Below are 20,670 nucleotides of genomic sequence, written 5' to 3'. Positions count from 1 at the left end.
GGGTATGGAGCATTAACACACACACACCCTGTAACTAGCTCACATCCTTGCAGGCATACCTCCTGGGTGGGAAGCAGTCAAATCTTAGCATCTTTTAAGAACTCGCTTTATTTCATGCAAAAAAGAGCTTTTAGATCAACTTCATTTTAAAAATAAATGTCGGTTGAATTGGTGGGAAATTTCCAAACGACGTCCTGCTAACAATACTAATTATTGAGTATTTTTGAGGCTGGGGTCTGAAACTTGCTGCCACAGAGTGTATAGAAGTTTCTTTGTAGGCAAGTATGCTCTGGGAGGCCTCTTTTTTTCATAGTTTCATGTACTCTGACAGAAATGTGAAAATTACAATATTGTGTAAATTATTCTGGATATTTAATTGGCATGAATTTTAATTTTTAATTGGAAGCAGGTTATTAAAGCCTTTGATTATTTCCAGGGCTTTTTGACAATATATTAGTAAAAAAAAATCCTCTTTTTAGCTTTCCACTAATAGATTCAAATGTGATATGTAAAGTGTCTCTTTTAATGTAAGATGTTGCTTTTGGAGAGAGATATATATTCCCTAGATGTGGAACTTGACAGAACATTCCAGTCTATATCTACTTGATAAGTTTCGTTAGATTCTGGTTTCTCTTTAGGGGGATTTTTGGCTCCTTGTCAGAAATCCTTGTATTGCTCCCATCATGAGTCCCAAATAAGTTCAAACTTCTCATCAGTAAAGAAGTGGTTTTTATATAAGGTTCTCTCGAAGCTGAATAGTTTATTTTCTCATGAATAGCATTTGAACTTATTGTGTTTAGAGTTCTTAGAGGGAATTATCTTTATTATTTAAAATAGCTATTTTGACCTTAATCTAATATTCTTGCTCTGTTATTTAAGTTTTATTGTGTTTTCTCCCCCCATAGTTGCATGATTTATGACGGGGTAGGATGAAGCACATAAGGATTTTCCAAGGCTTTTTAATGCCCACCTCTTGCCTTCTCCTGGCAGTTAATGCTTCATTGCCAAATCGTGTTGTTTTCTTTTTGTATTTTTTTCCTCCTTAGTCTTCAAGATAATTTTATAAGGAAAATTAAAATAAAACAATTGTACATATCCTCAATGTGCTCCAAAATTCATATTTATTTATCAAATTTTGATCCCATTTTCATTCGGTCATAGGAAGCTACAGTTTCTAGGAGACTGTGTGTAGTTGGACTCATGGTCCCGAAACTCACCTAAAAGACTGCCTGCAGTATATCTGAAGTGCTGTTTATTCATCCAACAGAACTTTATTGAGCACTGCTTTTACCAAACTAAAAGACACCATGCCATCAAACCCCAAAGGGTTCATGATTTACTGGAGGATGGAAGTGGGAACGGAGGAGGACTAATACAAATCAATAAGGGAAAGTAAAAGTATAAACATGGAGGAGGGAACAATTAGTCCCGCCTAAATAACTTGGGATATTTTGCCAGAGGAGTTAACATCTGATATGGGCATTGAAGGACAAGAACATATTAACAGGTGGAAAAAGGAGGAAGAAGTGCGAAGGAAACAGAACAGCATGAGTGAGAAAAGTATCAGTTGATAGTTATGACATTAATAAAGCTACTACTTTTAATTATGGGATCCATTTACCCATGCTGCTCAGTACTAACTCTGTCCAGTGAAGTTACTCCTTTTGGTCACATGGTCTCTTTACCCAGCATCCTCAGTTTTAACTCCAAACCCTATGAAAGTATTGGATTAATTTCACTTTGCCCTATGGTCATAACTTGACAATAAACAAAATGGCTAAAAAGCTATTATCCACATAACTTTATCTTTCCAGTAATGGAAATGATCCCAGTGGGATGATCGCATTTTAATCATCTATGCATATTGATAAATTTAAGGAATGATTAGTTTCCAAGCCATTTATCTCATTAAAATGTTGAGGACTTGCTTAATGAAATATTGAAATTACAGTAAAGCAAAGTTCTTGTTGCAGTCATGTAAATAGGAGCAATAGATAGAACACGTGTAATAAAGGCCTCACACATCAGAAGAAATGCTGTGGGTAGCTGTGCACACCAATCTTAAAGGAACACGGGATAGTAAGAGCCAGCTCACCTTCTTGATGAGGCCATGTTTCTGAGTAGCAATTTCAAGGAGAAGCTTCAGAATCAGAGGAAGGGAGAACTTTACACAAAAGAGAGGAAACCACTGATTAAGAACATGTACAAGGGGCCGGCTCTGTGGCCAAGTGATTAAGTTCGCGTGCTCCGCTGCTGGCGGCCCAGGGTTCGGATCCTGGGCGTGGACATGGCACTGCTCGTCAGGCCACGTTGAGGCAGCGTCCCACATCCCACAACTAGAAGGACCGGCAACTAAGATATGCAACTGTGTACAGGGGGGTTTGGGGAGAAACAGCAGAAAAAAAAAAAAAAGATTGGCAGCAGTTGTTAGCCCAGGTGCCAATCTTTAAAAAAAAACACGACCAAGTCTTCTTTGGTATTAAAAAATAATTCACACTCATGTTAAAATCTATGGTTGGGGTTGAAAAGTCAACTGACTTGTTTTTTAATCAATTACTGTTATATTTCAAAACTATCATTTTAGGCCAAGGCTTCTTTTTTATGGAGAGTTCTTTAATTCTAACTGACTCATAAATTTTATTTTTTCAATGTATTAAGCTTATTTATACTTCCTTCCTAAGATTTAGGCATATCATTTTCTTATGTTTTCTGTACCTTCCTAGTTAGTGGAAACATTGTTTGTTCTTGGAGTGTGCTTTGTCTTCCTTTTCAAGAATATCATCAAAGTTACTAGTTTGCAGCTTCCCAAAAGAAAGGGCCTGCTAATCCCTGGTTCAGAGGCTAACCTTTATTAGCGCTCTCGTGGTTATAATGAGGACCTGCTTCCAGCAGGGAGATCCTGGAATACTGAAGAGATTATTCAACAAGTTCAGAGCAGATTCTGAAGTCCCTTATAAAACCTGCTTGTGAATGCTGCTTTCTTTGCTTTGCTGTTTCTGGTTTCCATAGTGTTCCTAATTATATAAACCGTGTGGAGCATGGGAGCTATTTTCCGTCCTCCATCAATTCTGACACTGCTTGCGTTTTGATACAATTTGTATTTTTTTTTCTAAGCTGTATTTTTTCTTAAATTCTTATGAAGGGTGCAAACTGAAAAAAGTAGAGTTTTGTGTTAGAAGATCTATGAAATTCTTTTTCGGAATCCCTTGGGCTGACATAAAGAACTTGGAAGTTATTTTGTGACAAACATAGATGAATAAGGCTATGAGACTAGAGAATCTGATAAAAATGTTCTCAGGTTTAAATTCAAGATTAAATCTAAACTCTGAATCATTCAACTTTATTACCTTCTCACTTTCCTTAAATTTATTTCAATTTAAGAGCAATTTAGGTAATGCTTTGTCATGTTCAAAAACTGTACTAGTTTGAATGAGTGTACCAACTAAAAGTCTGCAAATTAAAATCCAATACATAGTAATATATGAATGTGATAACAGTTAACCAAAAACACTATGATTCTTAAGCTAGATTTCTTTAGGAAAAATTATAATCAGGATTGATTTATAGTATACATTTTTTGAAAGATTGAAGAGTCATAATTCTAAAATAAGTTTATTTCTCTTTTGCTTTTTATTTATTTTATAATATATGTGATCTTATATTTTTAAAAAGTTTGAGGTATTTGTTATGATCAAACTTATCGAGAAATGCAGTTGTTCCAGGAGCATAAAAGTGGTTTGATATGTGAATTTTAGGAATTAATTTCTCAGGCTGGGTGAGTGAATTTCATGCACACTTCTAAAGGTGTCTAAATAATCATTGGGTCATAATTTCCTTTAAACTTTGTTTATAATAGTCCTAGAAAATCTTAAGCTCTATTTCCAGTATTCTCCTTGGTGTTGAATATGTTAGAAAGAATTTGAATTGTGCTTTGGGAGAGAGAGCAGAACTTTGTGCCATAAAACGCATAACTTTTTTACTAAGAGCAAAATTCAGCAGAATACCAGTAGCAAAGGCCATTTGCATAACTCAGCTGCTCAGCAGCTCAGCTGAACCTAATTGTAATTCAATTTCCAGATTGCTATGCTAGGCCTCTCTGCATAAAAAATGCAACATAAAACATAACCAATTCTTGCCTGGTGATCTATCTAATATCCTTTCTAGTAAAAATATGTATCAGAATAAGGTAGCTAAGCCATATAGTTATTTTATATGTTTATTCTGTGTCGCATGTACACGCTTAAGTAAAGACCAAGTAAAAAAAAATGATATCCTTTCATTTTTCTGGGTTCCTAGGATTTTTAAAAATGTCTTTATTTTGGCGTTTCCGAGAGAAATGAAATCTTGAAAAATGTTAGCCAGCTGCCATGTTATTTGACTATTTTACACTAGAAAGACTTTATAAGCTAATCGTGTGAAGATGTGTATAAACGTCTTTCAAGTCCATGCGGATGTTGCAGTATAGGCCCACAAGTAAATACCTTCTATCTGTTTACAGAATGTGTACTGGAACAGCATTCCTAAGTCTTTGACTAGCTTATATCCCAGAAACGTGAAAATAAAAAGGCATGATAAAATGCTTGCTTAAGTTTCTCCCCCGTCTTTTTAAACAGCCTCGCCACACTGTTTTATGGGTTATTTAAGCAGTGGCAGTGAATAGGACGGCTTATCAAGGTGTGGATTATGTTTTATGAATAATTTCCAGATGTGATGTTTTAGGTATACAGACCCCTCTACGGGAAGCTATACGAAGAAACAACATGGGTCTTACAATTTTATCAGGACAATGAAGTAGATTTCAGCAAGGTTGGTTCCAACTCATCTGTGATAAATGAGAAGATAAGGCAATCAGTGCACACCGTGACACTCTGTGCAGCTAGTTAGGCACACTTCAGAACTATTCAGGTGTGCGCACAAAGCTTGTGAGTCTCGCATGGGGGGTGTCTCCATATAAATACATCCTTCATGGTGGCCACTAGTAATGCAGGAATTGCTTCTCTAAGACTTAACCCGGGTCAGATATAAATAATAGATGTTAAGAGTTAGCTCTGGCATTGGGGCTGTGTTCCAGGCAGTGTATTTCCGTTGGGTCAAGATAATTTATTTTCCCTTATTTTCTCTCTAGTTCCTCTGCTTGAAAAATGCCTGCAAAATTCCATCACACCTTTGCGGGGGCCCGTTTGGGTCTCTAAGGGAGAAGGTTTCAGCCCCTCAGGAGCTAAGATGTACCTCCAAGGAGTTCTTTTGGCTTTGTACCAACGATTAAGGTCTGCACAAAAATATTATAAGCAGGTGAGTCATCCCTCTTTAAAAACTGCTTTTTATATGTTTTAAAATGTAGCTGGTTGTTTAGAGGCAATGATTGGCATCGTGTCATAAAAGAACTGCAGTATGTATTTCATGAGCTCAGTGCCCATTAGGAAGCCCAAATGATTCTTCTGTAATCTCAAAGAAACAAGAATGGGCTGAGTGTATGTCTTTTGGTACAAGATGTCATATGTCTCATCTTTTCTTGCTGCAGTCTGTGCAAACTGAAGGCAACTCCTTATGTGGAAATCCATAAACAGTTACTTTAAATAAGAAAATGAGTAGCTCCTAAGGCGTTTGAAACTTTAAAGTTTCAGCCTTCTGTTTTGTTTTATTATTTTTTTCCATATGAAATCAGAATTGCTAATGTACAAGTTGGGCTAAAATATGAGCAGTCGAATTCTGGGAAATTAAATTGTGAATTAACTTCACGTCAAGAGTAACTTACTTTATTTATGCTTATTTAACTTGTATGTTTCAGGACCTGAAAGTGTAGAAATAGAATTAATGGATTTGAGTCAGGTTAAACTAGATTTTGGCCTTTGTCAATTATGCCTTTAATTTCTAAGTATCCATTCCGTAATTGTGAGTGTGTGTGTGTAAAGACTTTGATATTCTAATAACTGCTTACAGGGACTTTGATTCATCTTAAAGTAGAATTGATTATCTTAAAGTGGAATGTTCCATGCCATTTATACAATAAAAATGGAGTCGCCACAGTTTTAGAATTCTCTTTGCCCTTAGTCTTGAGAAGTTAAGCCTACGTTTTACCGCGTTAGATGAGAGCTAGGTTTTACCTCTCTAACTAGGAGGTTCCACTTTGGAACTGGGCTCATTATCTCAGGCCACAGGCTGTGGAAGATGAATGTTTTGAAAGGCTGGTGCTGGTCCTCTCTGGGGCCGGGGGAGGGGCGGCGGGCGTGGGCTCCGTCTCGGTGTTCACACAGTGCCTCCTGCTGTCTGCTTTGGAAGAGAACACCTTGTGTTGACTGGAAGGAATTCTTGGACTAAGGTATCAGAACTAGCAAGAAACATCTTCCCGTGAGAAACTTTTATTCTCAAAAGGTGATTGGCTTGCCGAGTTAATTAATTTCAGTGGATCCAGAAATGTAATTAATAATTATCATAGGTAAGGCTATTTATAATGATAAATATGAAAAAATAATCCAAACTTATTTTCAATCTTTATTAAGCCGATATCAAATTTAAAAACTGGTGTGAAATATATTTCATTGTATTTAGATTAAATTATTTTAACTGAAATATTATTTAACTTTTAAGATATAGTCACATTTTAAACTGGATGATGACCAATTTAATTACAATCATTTATTTGGTATTAAATGGTTTGATTCCACTTATTAGTTTAAAATTATTTAGTGTTAAAGAAAATGTGAGACCATTCTCCAGTGCAAGAACAGGACTGTTTAAATCAAATCTATAAGAAACTTAGTAAGTTTTATTAAAAGGGAGGGTGTTAGAGATGAGAAACAGCTTAGAAAGTAGTTATGGCATGTTTTTTTCTTCTGTTGTCCCAAATGTTTAAAGTCTTAATAGATATAAAGAGTGGTATGAGATTGTTATACGAAATGAGTTCTGTGTATTGTGAGAAAAGAAGATACTTTAAGAATTACTGCTTTGATTTTGTTTCTTTATGACTCAAAATTGAGGAAAAATACATTTTATTAAAATAAATATTAAATGTGAAATGAACAAAAATTAACATTTTTAGCGTCTCTAGATGTCTGAGCATGTGAAATTGCCTGTATCATCAACATTATGACTTTTAATATTATGCCAAATTTAGGAATATTTAAAAATCTAGGCTCATTGCCCTTCCTAACTAAACCCATTTCCTTTCGCTCAGTTGTAATAACTTAAAGATTTTCACTCAACAGTTTTATGATACTTGCTTAAGTTTTATTTTAAAATATAAAGATGAAGAAAAAGACATGGAAATTGGTCTATTATGTATTTCCATGTAAATTTCTGTCTCTTTCAGGCCAGCTGGTTTACATGTAGTCTTGAGTCTCTTTTATATTGTTACATCGTGACTTACTTCACAATGATTTGCAGTGTTTGGAGCAGTCACTGTAGTGTGCCGTTAACAGGTCATCAGTGGTTGGGTGTTAAGCCTGGCAATAGCTTTATCTGTGAGTAGGATTTCTTAGCAGATACCCCTCTTCACATTCATGAACTCTATTTGAACTTCATTTGCTTCATTTGACCTTAAGGATAGCCTTTTTTATTTAGTTTTATATAAGGTTGTGTTAAAGAATCATTAGATATGTAAAAGGAGATGGCTGATGATTCCTGTTTCCTTAACACATCTAAGCTCGTAAATTATAGGGTTATATGAACTCTTGATATTATTTCCATTCATCCCACTTCTGAGATCATATATAAAATTGACAGTTTTGCTTTGCTGGGATTCTGTCAAAAGACCGTAGACTTTAAATTGATGTTCTGGAGTTCCCAGAGGAAATTTCTTTTAAATAAATTATGATAATATAGCTTTAAAAGAAAAGTCAGAACTACTGGCTTTATGTTTATGAACTTATTCATTTTTCAATGTTTAACTTTAACTTGGCTATAGCATGCCACTGAATTGAGCCCACTGCGTTAGTGTGCTCTGTAGTATACACTGATTCGTGTATATAAAGTGAGATACTATATTTAGGAGAGCATAAAGTCACTTAGTCATACATTTATCACATTTATTTCCTTAAAAGTGGAAACATCTTAGAAATTCCTCAGAGCTAAGCAGAATCTGTTTAATTGGTAATCTTTGAAGTGGCGTAAACGCGCTCCTATGAAATGCAGTTAACACTTTGAGCGAGGGCTGTTCCGTCTCATTAGCATTCTTGTTGTGTAGTGGGGCTGTTGGTGGGGGTGTTGAAGTAGGAATGCCATTGTGTCGAGTTCCAGTGTTTGGGGACAAACACTGCTGTGGAAGGAACGTGTGAAAAGGCCACAGTCCTGTCAGTGAATGAGGAAGGCTGTGCTTTCTGTGCGCCTCAAGCAGGGAAGCTGTCATTCACGGGCCTAACGCAGCTAAACAGAGGCCAAGACACAAGCCTGCACTACCTTTTAAAATGATATTAGTGATTTTTAAACATGATCTTCTTTATTTATGATCCTACATAGGGCTTTTAGTTGCTGTCAGTAAACAAAATATATGTCAGTCTGTTCAGAAGCTCTGTAGAGATGCATAAAAGTCCGTGGAACTGTGCCAGGAGGCCATATAAATAACGCTTCAGAATGGCTGATCTTAAATACAAATGTGATTCGGGGGAAACATTGATTTCTGGAAACGTCTTCCCAATTTTGATGCTCCTTTGAATAATTTCCCCCCAACCAACAAAATTCCTGGAGCCTTTTACATAGTGAATGCATTGCACTCTTCTTTTAAAATATGGGTTTTAAAAGAGCTCCTAAACACACAGTTCTGATCACTGAAAGCGGTTCACAGTGTGGCTTAGCAGTGGTTATCGCACGGTCGTTTCGGAAACCCAGAGAAAAACAAAGGAAACAAGTGTCTCGCTCTCATGTCCTCACCACCATCTGAATTACGAAGAGGGTCGCAGCCCCTGTGGTGGTGAAGGCATGAAAAAATTGGAAGGAATTTTTAATCTTACTCCTAACTTTCAGCACTTTGGAAAGAAATGACCAACTTTGAAATTGAATTTTAGCTTGCTTGATTACTTAAAAAAAATGAAGAAAGGGAAAAACACCCTCAAATATTTCTTAAAATCTGGCAGTGTTTTTTACACTTCAGCAGTGTATTGAAAAGAAACTGAGGGTTTCTCCTTATGTCTGAAGCTGCAGGGGAATGTTTGATTTCTGTGATTTTAGCTTGGAAATACGTATGTGGGCTATTTGTGATAGATCATTACTTAATAAAGTTTGTTGAAAACTATAGTGTTCTGCCTGAGCGATTTAAATTTTGTACGCACATGGTCCTTTTTGTTTATTAATTTAAGGAAAGTGCTTTTTCGAATGCTATTATATACTATTTCTAAATGTTCTGTATTTGATGCATGGGGTTTAAAGATCTTAGATACTAAATTTCTATTTCAAAAATTAGGTTTCACTTTTCAAGCTGGAACTGAACTGTAATTTTATTTGGTGGGCATATAATTAGATGCGGAAATGGTCATGCAACTTCAGCATATATTGGTTTCGCAGTTTAAAATCAAAATGTATTTTATTATTACATTCAACTAACCTCTACCAAAGCACTTAGATTTTGTTAAAAAAATTTTGTATGTTAATCTTGGTTCACTTTACCCACGCTTTCAATAAGTTTGGCACTTAGATATCAAACTAAAAATAATAATTCTATTCAGAGTAGATCCAGTTCAAAATATGCTGAATTACATTTAGTGCTGACAAAATTGGTTTATTGCAAAAAATATTTTTAAAGGAATCTTCGTATTTTAATTTACCATAAAAGAAGTGTTGAAAGTTTGTCTCTTTAGATCTTGTCTTAGGTCAATCAAAATCATTTATTGGTCCTAACATTACTGAAGGAATAAGTGTTCCTATTTCGTTTTCTATATATACTTTTATTTTTGGTTTGCCAGCTACTTTTCCCCCCGGCTTTATTGAGATAAAATTGATGTATAACAAGGTGTACAAAGTGATGATTTGATTCACTTACATATTGCAAAATTATTACTATGGCAGAGTTAGTTAATACTCCCATCACCTCACATAATTCTCTTTTCTCTTTTGGGGTGAGAACATTCAAGATCTACTTTCTTATCAACTTTCAAGTATATAATACAGTATTGTTATCTGTAGTCACCTACTGTACATTAGTTCCCCATCTATATGTATGTTAAAAATTGGTCTGTTTTCTTGGTTCTTGCCTTCCTGGGGCAATACCCAAAATATTTCAGTTTTGAACTTGTTGATGTCCTTTGAAACCTCGGAACAAAATCTGTAATATATAAACATAACTTACTCTTAAAAACATTAAGATAATGTTGCAGACGTTTCAAAATGAAAACTAATTCTAAAATATTAGGTTGTTCATAGATTTGAAGGGTTGTTGAATTTTTTTCCTGAAACCAAGTTGCATTCTAGTTACTTGAAGTATTTTAAGAACCTTAAACTTGTGTCTTTTTCTAAGTGTCATGCTTTGAGCAGGCCTAACATCAGTTAAATGAAGTGAAAATTGCATTCTTGTCTTGATAGAGATGAAAATGGATTTCTGGTCATGAAATAGATGTAGTTGTCACTTTTTAAAAAAGGTGTCAGCAGTTTGCTTCAGCAAGTAAGGTGCCAATTCAGTATGGCAGTAAACTTGTGATCTGAGCAATCAATAAAATGCTTCAATAACTTCTGCTTCATTACACTTATAATAAGAGGCTATAGATCCACGGCACATAAAACGTTGATAAAGAGGATATGTGAGGACCCACTGTGACGGTTTACTTGAAAGTACAGTAAGTGCAATATTGCCATCTAGAGTTTGTGCGAAGGTAATTATTACAGAGAGGGAAAAGATGACAATGGGGTAAAACAAGAAATGACATTGAAATACCGTTTATTTTCCATCATTTATCCATGGCACCGTTATCTTCATGGAACATTTCATTTGACTTGTCATAAAGCTGTTTAGGTCGGGAGGAAACTTTTTAAATCTGTATTTTTCTCTAATTTTCTTAGAATTATACTACCAAATGTCAGATATGTGTCTCTGGCTCAAAATTGAACTTTTTACCATGAATACTATTTATTGAATAACTCACTTTGGAAAAAAATGAGTTAAAAATTTTCCTTTTTTTTGCATAATAATTCAGTTATATAAAAACAGAGAGCTTTATTGACATATCAGTTGGGTACCTTTCAATTAAAAATATTATATTTTTTAATGTTAAACACTCTTTCGAAAAATAAGAGCCAATTTGCTTTAAAAATGGTATTTTAAAATAAACATATAGAAAAGCAGACTTTCCTGCTTAAGTGATTATGAACATTTTAATGAAGAGAAAGTTCCATTTGGGGATTGTCTAGGAATATGTCCTCATCTTTAAATCAACACTTTAAAAAGTATTAGTTATCACTTAATTTTTCTTGATTATTTAATTTTATAATCTTTTTGAATGAGCTAATGTGGAAAATACATTTTAAACTAAGCCTTATTGAGCTCTTTCTCCCTCTGAATTTGTGGCTGAGAGTGCCAATTGGGTAATAAAAAATTTTTAAAAATCTGCATTTAAGTGTTTTATGATACTTAATATAAAGTAAACTTAATATGGATTTAGGGAACTTAATAGGGAAAGTTCACTAGTCTGGAAGGTTATCACTTTTGTTCTTCCGTTTATCTATTTTTCCGTTTGTATAGATAGCTTCTGTACGTTTATAGACATAGGCCTTCAGATTTCCTTGAGGACAAGAATTTGGCATTAATGTATTAGGAATGCATTTTTTTCTAGTATTATACTACTTAAGTATTTTCTGTTCTCATATGCTTATGTGTGGATGACTTTCATAATTGTAAAAGATGGAAATGATTGTAACAATTTATCTTCCTTTTCTGATCAAAGTTTTATCCTCAAATATCCCTAATATTATATTATCTCTACTTATATTTAAGACCACTCTTTAACTAGATGAAGAGCTCTTATTTTGAAATTTTTAATCGTACTGAGTAGAAAATGTTGCATTTTAAAACCTCCAAATAAGTATGGAATTGTTCTGGTAAAGTAAGTGACCGATTTTCCTTAAATTACTCAACCACCTACAGGTATTATTGCCTATGACTCTTTTGAAATGAGAATAAATTTTATAGAGTTACAGCAGCAAAGTGGAAGAGTGCATTTGATAGATGCCCTGAGCAGTTTCAACACCCACAGGTATTATTTGTAAGAAAACAATCATGTGGAGTCTTCAGCTGGTTAGAGAGGGCACAGCACTCTATCTTCACCTGACATCCTAGCTGTTCCGTCAACATCCCGGGCCCCCTGCCTGCCACCCCTCCTCCCAAAACAATGATGCTCGCGGAGGGGTTTGTGTGAATGGACAAGAATAGCAATGTTTTTTTCCTTCTTTTCCTTGAAGAACTAAAACAGTATTGAAGGCGTATTCTTACAGGGAAGAAAACTATCTTGAGGATTGACTAGTATTTTCTATTCAAATTGATCAATATTGTCAGTGATAGTTAAAATCTTTGATTATTAGGTCTGCCTGCTGATTGATGAAAGGTAGACTCTTAAGTGTCAACCTTTTGAAAATCATTGCTTTGCTTTTTTAAGAGACGTGTAGTGTTTCCTCTCACCTGGTGTTGATAGCATTAGCTTGAATACACATCACTCACAACAACAAATTGCTGATTTTCAAATAATATACTTCATTATTTGCTTATATTTTCTATATGTAACAAAAGATGGAAATGAATATAACATTAATTTACTGCTCTCTTCAGTCAAATTTTCTCAAGGTAACTATGTCAGAAAGTTAATTTTATGTAATTGCCTAAAAAGTATTCAGCATCCTGTTACATTTTAAAAAGATTTCAAGTTCCTAAACAACCCAATCATGCATGAGAAAAGGATATGGCAAGAATCTGTTTATTGACACAATATATGTCACCAGGAGGTAAATGTTGAAAGTTTCAGAGAAGAGAATAACAGCGTAAATAAAGGCACTGGAAAGATCCTAGTCTTCAGCCGTGGCCGGCCAGGTGAGACGTCTTCTGGAGCTGTCCTGCCCAGTGTGCTCTCCCCACGAGGCTTCTAAGTTTAAGTTGATTATAATTAAGTAAAATTGAAATATTCAGCTCCTCAGTCTCACTATCCACATTTCAAATGCTCAGTAGCCACATCATCATTGAAAATTCTGTTGGACAGTGCTGTTCCTGAAAGAAGAAATTCAGTCTAGATACTCTGATTATACTTCTGGTGCTGGATTTCACGTTCTATGACTAACAAAATCACAAGAGATCTTTTAACATGATCTGGATTTTATTCAGTGTAGGGTAGAGAAGGTAGTCTAGTCTTCACAAGACAAAATAAATCGTGGAAAAAAAAAATCACCTCACACAGGTCACAACCTAGTCACCCGCTAACCAGCAGGTGGACACCATTAGGATCTTCAGTGTCCCTCAGGAGCCCTATAAATAAACTAGACAGTGTGGCATCCTTAGGAACTATGATCCTCCCTCTGAATTAGTCTTACTTTGTTTGGTGGGAAAAGATCCTCCTTCCCTGAAAAAAAATTAGACAACCAAAGAATACAAGCTGGAATGGGGAAGAGTTGAGTTCTCCTGACGTGCTCAGTCTGAGTGCTAACCAGGGGTGAGGGCACAGGAGAACCATCCAGACCTGCCCTGGGAAGCTAGCACTCTTGTTTTGGAGGGAAAGCATCCCCACTGTTAGGAAATGTGCTTATCAGTGTACAATTAAGTGCCAAAAATCTATGGTACAGATTCTATCTATTATGGGAACTTCATTAAAAGAAATATTAAACAAAGATTAAAAATAGAATGAAAGCATTTTAAGATTCAAAGGACTTTAGAGTCCTTCTAATCCAGCTTTATTGAAGTATAATTGATAAGTAAAGTTGTGAGATATTTAAATTGGACATCGCGGTGATTTGATACGCGTACACCTCGTGAGAGGATCCCACCGTCTAGTTGCTTAACATCCATCACCTATAGATTCTTTATTTATTTGGTGAGAACGGTAAGTTCTACTCTCTTAGAAAGTTTCGGCTTTGTAATACAGTGTTATCAACTGTAGTCGCCATGCTTTACATGAGATCCCCAGACCTCAGTCATCTTAGAGCTGCGAGTTTGTACCTTTACCAACCTCTCCCAGCTTTCCCCGCCCCCAGCACCTGGAAGCTTCCTTTCCACTCTGTTTCCGTGAGTCTGACAGAGTTTTAGATTCCACATAGAAGTGATATCTTTATACTGACATTACAGGTCAGGCAATTGAGATCATTGGCAATAAGACAGCTGTCCAAGATGAGAGAGCAAGGGAGAGCTGTGAGGGACAAGGGCCGTCTCTGCTGTTAGAGTGGGCGAGGTGGGCACCATCAGCCCGCTTACTGGGGGGTCCGAGGGGGACTCACACAGGCAGGGGCAGGAAATTGGAGTGGGAAAGATGTCACTTTCAAACGGGTTATATTTGATACAAAAAATGTTATTGGTGACCTTTGAAAGATCACGAAACCTTAGGGTGAATCAGGTTAAAGAAAGAATTGATGTTGAAGTGAGGGTGGTGGGTGTGGATAAGACCTCTCAGAGGTTGAGAGGCCCATCGTTTTTTGAGTTCACAGTACATTAAATAATGAAGAAATGTCAAAACAGGATTTTAAAACTGTTGGGTATATTTCACATGATAACACTTAAAATTAACTTTATCAACAACCCCCCCGATGATGTAATTGTTCTAAATTGGCTTGATAACTACAAGATTTATAAAAGATATTAGTTCATAACCCATAAAGGTAGTATGGTGTGGTGATGGGACCAGAGTTTTATAACAACTGTGTTCTTGGGTTGATTCTGTCTCTGTGTCTCTTTGACTGAAGGTATAGCTTTATTTGGAGGTAAGGAAAAAGGCTAAATTTGTGGCCCATTTTGAAGGTAAGACTGAGGCCCAAAGGCTTAACCCTCAGGATTAAGGCACCTGGCATCCAGGAGTGGTTGAGGACTGTGGGTGGGGACGAAGGTCACTGAGTTTGGAAAGCACATGCTAGCATTTACTTTACGAAGGTGATACATGTTTCAAGAACGCAATTCAAATGCACGCCACACAAGATATACAAAGGAGTGTTTTTAAAGTTGTGTCTAAATCTGACGTGACCTTTCACACAAGGTACCGCTCCTGGTAGAGGGGGAAGACTGAAGACTAAATTTGATGCAGGACAAATAATTTAACCAATTCTTTAGGTAATGCTCAGCCTTTTGGCTACAGAGGCTCAGGCGCTCGTATTTCTGGCCTTCTTCTGTGTTCCTTCCGAGAAGGCATCTGGGTTTATGATGGAGGGGAGGTAAGCAGAGCTGGGCTGTTTCTCTGCAGGTGCACGAAGAGCCAGAGGGCTAGTTTTAAGGAGTGAATGACTAGATTCTCAACTTCTATATGTACTTTTTACTAAAATGATCCTGCCCGAGAAGGTGCCTGTGCTGGAGGTGCATGCCATTTCTGCTTTCCCAGCTTCCATTGTCCTTAGCCAAACACGCCCTCCCTCATCCTGAAGCTACTGGGTGCTTCACCCTGGAGTGTAAAAGCCTCCAGGGCATCAGGCAAAGGAGCGCTTGGAAATATTGATGCCGTAAGCTTCCCGTGAGGCTCTGAATCTGCTTCTTGTTGTATGTGTGTTTCTGTTAAGGAAGGAATGGGATAGAAATGTGAAGTTGAGGAGAAAAAGGAGCGTGTAAACTTTCTGATTGTTAAAGAAGAGCTTGTCCACATATTTTTAAAAATAGATGATTGATAGAAAATTGTTCTGGTATTTAATCTCACCGGATAGATTTAAAAGAAAAGTTTAACAGTTTCATTTAGTAATGCCAATATTTATAATACGCCAGAAAAGACATCCTCTGCAACTGTTTTTAAGCTAATGATAAAAAGTTTTAAATGTCAACTTAAAATGTTGGCACACAGTTTTCTGTGTGAGGGGTAGCTGGTTTTCTCAATTCTTTTAGATAGTGTGTGAGTAAAATATTTTGGAGTCCTCATGGTGCCATGGAGGGAAAGTGGTCCTTCGAGCCACATGGCCTCCGACTGGTCTTGTCTGTTGCTGAGCTTTGCAGCTGATGTAACTCCTGAACTGCTGGCTGCTCTCTGCATGGTCAGGAGTGCGCCCTGGAAGTTTCAGTCTCAGCTTGGCTCTCACTGACTTTCTGCCACGTTCTCCATCTTACCCATGGCCTGAGCAGGTCACCCTGCAGCCTCTGCAGTGCAGGCACTGTGGACATTTGGGCCTTAGTATCCGTGGCCCTTGTGGATTACAACTTGCTACCTTTTGGTTGCTCAGGGGCCATGTGAGAATTTGTAGGTCTTGTCCTTACCCTACTTGAAAACAACTCAAGAAAGCTAGATTACGGCCTCTTTCTGCCTCCTACACACTACTCCAGGGCATTTACTCTGTGGCCCCACCCCCTTACTTCTGCCCAAGGTTGGTAAATGGGGCAGCCTCAGTCCAGTCACCTCCCAGAATATCAAATGAGAACCCAGATGGAAGACTTTTGTCCATAGCCTTCTCCTCAACTTGTCTAACACACCTGCCCCTCTCTGGGCTGACGCTGGGAGGTGGTAGACCAAACCCTGGGAGTCTCAGTGCTGCCTCCTACCCCACCTCCCCACTTTCCATCCTACTTCTTTCTTACTTCTTTTACACATAATCCCTTGAGACCCAAAGGGGTGAGCTTTGAGCTTTATGCTTCTTCGACATTGCTGGCTTTCAAACTTCTTTGACTGCAGTCCATAGTAAGAAATGCATTTCATATCATAACCCTCAGTAAAAAATATGTATTACATTACAATTCAGTATTACATATACATAGCTCTTCACATTTGTATATAAAACAAAAGTTTTTCAAAACAAGACTTAACCTTACTACATGTGAGGCACTGTTAAATTGCTAGTGTGGACCCACTAGATTGATTTCACAGCTCACAGACATGTTGTATCAAGGCTCTATTTCATCCTGTACTCCTTAACTTGGCGTTTTAAATTCAGACATTTCCCCAATATTCTATTAAATTTTTCAAACATGCAGATATGTTGAAAGAATTTTACGGTGAATAGCCATATACCTACCACCTAGACTCTGCATTTTACTATACTCAGTTTATGAAATGGCTATCCATCTATCTATCTATCAAACCATTTTTTTGGGTGCATTTCAAAATAAGTTTCAGACATCATGTACTTTTTTCTCTTTGTGTCTTTTGTTACAAGCTGGCATATGTTGTGATTCTTTTGTATCTGGGATGCACTAAATTGTTAAATATTTTAAATACTATTATGAACCAGAGGTAGAATAGAAACGCAAAGCTGTGAGCGGAACTAAAGCCACAGGTTTGCTGAGCTCCTGGCTGGAAACCATCTGTGGTGCCTACTCGTCCCTGGGGAACAGGGACGTAAGGGCTGTGTGTGGGCTGCAGGGCTGGGACCTGGGTCACTGTGTGAAGGCCGGGACAGGGCTTCCCAGTCCTTCCGACCCCAGTCTTGGTCTAGATAAGGAAAGCAGGCCAAAGACATGTGCAGACCTCCTAACAGAGCCCATGGCTGTTGAGTGAAGGAGCAGCACTAAAACATGGTTTGATCTCCCAGAACTGAGCCAGCTGCCTACTGCTTCTGAGACCAAATGTACAGTATCCATAACAGCGTCAGAGAGTAGGAGCACCAAGCGACCTTTTAGGACTTGATTCTGGGAGCCAGGTGGAAACAATTGAAGCTCTCCTGGATAGAGGGAGGAATCCTCGAGGAGGAGACTCAGGAAGGGTTACACTTGAGGAAGAACAAAAGTGAGCCTAGAAGGAAGGCAACAAATTCAAGAAACAACAGTGACCATAGAAATTGATAAAATAGAAGTTTGTCAATTTTACTGATATTTTCTAAGAAACAACTTTTGATGTAATTGATTTTCTATTTTTTGATTTGCTTTTTACTTTATTGATTTTTTTTCTTTATGAATTCCTTTCCTCTGCTCATGTGAGTTTCTTAAAGTAGAAGCTTAGATTGTTGTTTTTAGACCTTTCCACTTTTCTAAAGTAAGCATTTTAATGCCATAGATTTCCCTCAAAGCACTGCTTTAGCTGTGTCTATTACATTTCAGTATGCTGTGTTTTCATTTTTATTCAGTTCAAAAGATTTTAAAAGTTTCCTTGTGATTTCTTCATCTGTTATTTAGAAGTGTGTTTTAAAATTTCCAGTTGTTTGGGGATTTCTATATAACTTTCTGGTACTGATTTCTAGTTTATTTCCATTGTGGTCAGAGAACATACCTGTATAATTTTAATTCTTTGAAAACTTTTGAGATTTGTTTTATGGCTCAGAATATGGAAGGCGTGATGTGCGTGGATGTTCAGCTTTGTTGGGTGGGGGTATTCTATAAATGTCAGTTTGTTCAAGCTGTTTGATAGCGTCACTCAAATCTTCCTTTGTCCTCACTGTGATTGTGGATTTGTTTATTTTTCCTTTCAGTTCTATCACTGTTTTCTACATATACTTGGAAGTTCTGTTAGTGGAGCCATATACATCTAGGATTGTTATGTTTTCCTGGTGACTTAACTTTTTAAAATCATTTTGAAATGTTCCTCCTTCTATCTGGTAATGTTCTTTGTCCTGAAGTCTACTTTGTTTTGTAGTAATATAGCTACTCCAATTTTCTCCTCACTAGTGTTATCATGAGATATTGTTTTCCATCCTTTGATTTTAGACCCTATCTGTGTCTTTATATTTAAAGTGTTTCTTATAGAAGTAGTGTATTTGGATCTTGCTTTTTCCTCCAATCTGACAATTTCTTACTTTTAATTGGAGTGTTTAGACCATTTATATTTAATATAGTTATTGATATGATTAGGTTTAGTCTTGTCATTTGTTTCCTATTTGTCTTATTATTTTTTCTTTTATCTTTTTTACTGCCCTCTTTTGAATTAAGCATACTTTCAATGATTTCATTTTATTTCTCTCTTGGGCTTATTAGCCATGTATCTTTGTTTTCTTTTGTGTGTTTAAGTGTGTGTGTAGTTGCTCTGAGATTTACAATATACATATTTAACTTTTCATAGTCTATCTTTGAATAATGTTTATTACTTTATTATCATCTAAGAAACTCATACCGGTATATTTCCATTTATCCCTCCTGTTCTTTGTGCTATTGTCATATATTTTACTTCTACATATGTTAAACTCAGAAAATATTATTTTGTATTTAAACACTTATCTTTTAAAGAGATTTAAAAATGTGAAAAAATGTCTTTTATTTACCCACATACTTACAGGTTTTGACACTCTTTATTCCTTAACAAATCTAAGTGTCCATTTAGATTGTTTTCCTTTCACCTGAAGAATTTCCTTAAACATTTCTTTTGTTAAAGCTGTTTTTTTCCTGAGAAAGTCTTGATTTCACCTTCATTGTTGAAAGACATTTTCACTGAGTATAGAATCCTAGGTCAACAGGTTTTTCCTCTCCCCGCCCAAACTTTAAAGTGCTGTTCTGTTGTTTTCTAGCTATACAAGTTTCTGGTGTGACATTGGATATCACTCTTATCTGAGTTTCTCTTGATGTAACGAGTTTTTTTTTTCTTCTGCTTTTAAGATTTTATACTTATCACTTTTTTTCAATTTCATCATGATGTGTCTTTTGTGTTTTTATTGGGGTCAGGGAAGATTCATTTGCTTGAGATTTGTTGAGCTTCTTGGATCTATTGGATTCTAATACTTATCAAATTTTTGGCCTTTATTTCTTAAAATACTTTTTCTGTTCCTCACTCTCTCTCCTCTTTTTCTGTATTCTAGTTACAGATATGTTAGTCTGCTGGTTTTTTCCCCCAGTCCTTTTTCTCTGTTTTCTTCTTTTTGAATTGTTTTTGTGGTAACCATTAGACTGAGTTAGGGAACAAATCACCTCCGATTCCACAAGAAGCCATTAGAGAAGGAAACTGCAGCTACAACAGTGTGCCTGGAATTGAGACATTTAGTTGCAGAATTTCAGATATAAGAGGAAATTATATTCCAAATTCAAACACTATCTTTGCACTTATATTCCTCTGCTTGTTTTCATACGTCTTCTGTCATTAAGACTCTCTTATCAGTTCAAATTTCTCTCTCCTTACTCCTTAATTCTAGAATCTCTTCTTAAATCAAGTTCAATAATCACACCACACTCTTTTCTAGCTTTGTTTCCCCTTCTTATATGTGGAATGGAAATGTCTTTCTTATTTCTCTGTATTTTAAAACAATGAAATTTTCTAAACATAAAAGATTAGTATAAACATATGTGTAACCCACGTCCAACTCTATCAAATCTTTTCTCCCTATTTTTATTTTTAGGAAATTAAAAGTAAATATATCATTTCCCCTCCCTTCCCCCCTTTCCAGAGGTAATCATTATCTTGAATTTCTAGGCATATTTTATGTGACTACACACCTACTCTCTCTCTCTGTATGTATACGCACATACATACACATATATGGAGAAATAATCATATAAAATATGCATAGAGTAATCATATAAAACATATATATAGTTTTGCACTTTTTCATACTTTATATAAATGGTATACTGTGTATATCACTCTGCACTTGCAACATATTTATGAGATGTATTCATGTTGATATATAAAGCTGTTGTGCATTGATTTTTAACTGTTATTCAGAATTTCATTGTATGAA

At 36.2% G+C, this 20,670-nt stretch overlaps 1 protein-coding gene across 3 annotated transcripts in view; it reads left to right on the top strand.

Annotated features, from left to right (window-relative positions):
• DCDC1 (doublecortin domain containing 1) overlaps positions 1–20,670 on the top strand; it is a 428,668-nt gene that overhangs the window by 91,408 nt on the left and 316,590 nt on the right. For all 3 annotated transcript variants that reach the window (XM_070491394.1, XM_070491395.1, XM_070491396.1), the window contains one exon: positions 5,126–5,292. In XM_070491394.1, coding sequence (XP_070347495.1) covers positions 5,126–5,292 — 167 coding nt within the window. The remainder of the gene's footprint in view (positions 1–5,125; positions 5,293–20,670) is intronic.

This window comes from Equus asinus, chromosome 20 (genome assembly GCF_041296235.1).
Source record: "Equus asinus isolate D_3611 breed Donkey chromosome 20, EquAss-T2T_v2, whole genome shotgun sequence".
Lineage (NCBI taxonomy): Eukaryota > Metazoa > Chordata > Mammalia > Perissodactyla > Equidae > Equus > Equus asinus.
Note: the sequence above shows the minus strand (reverse complement) of the source record. Positions and strands in the feature narration are given on the sequence as shown.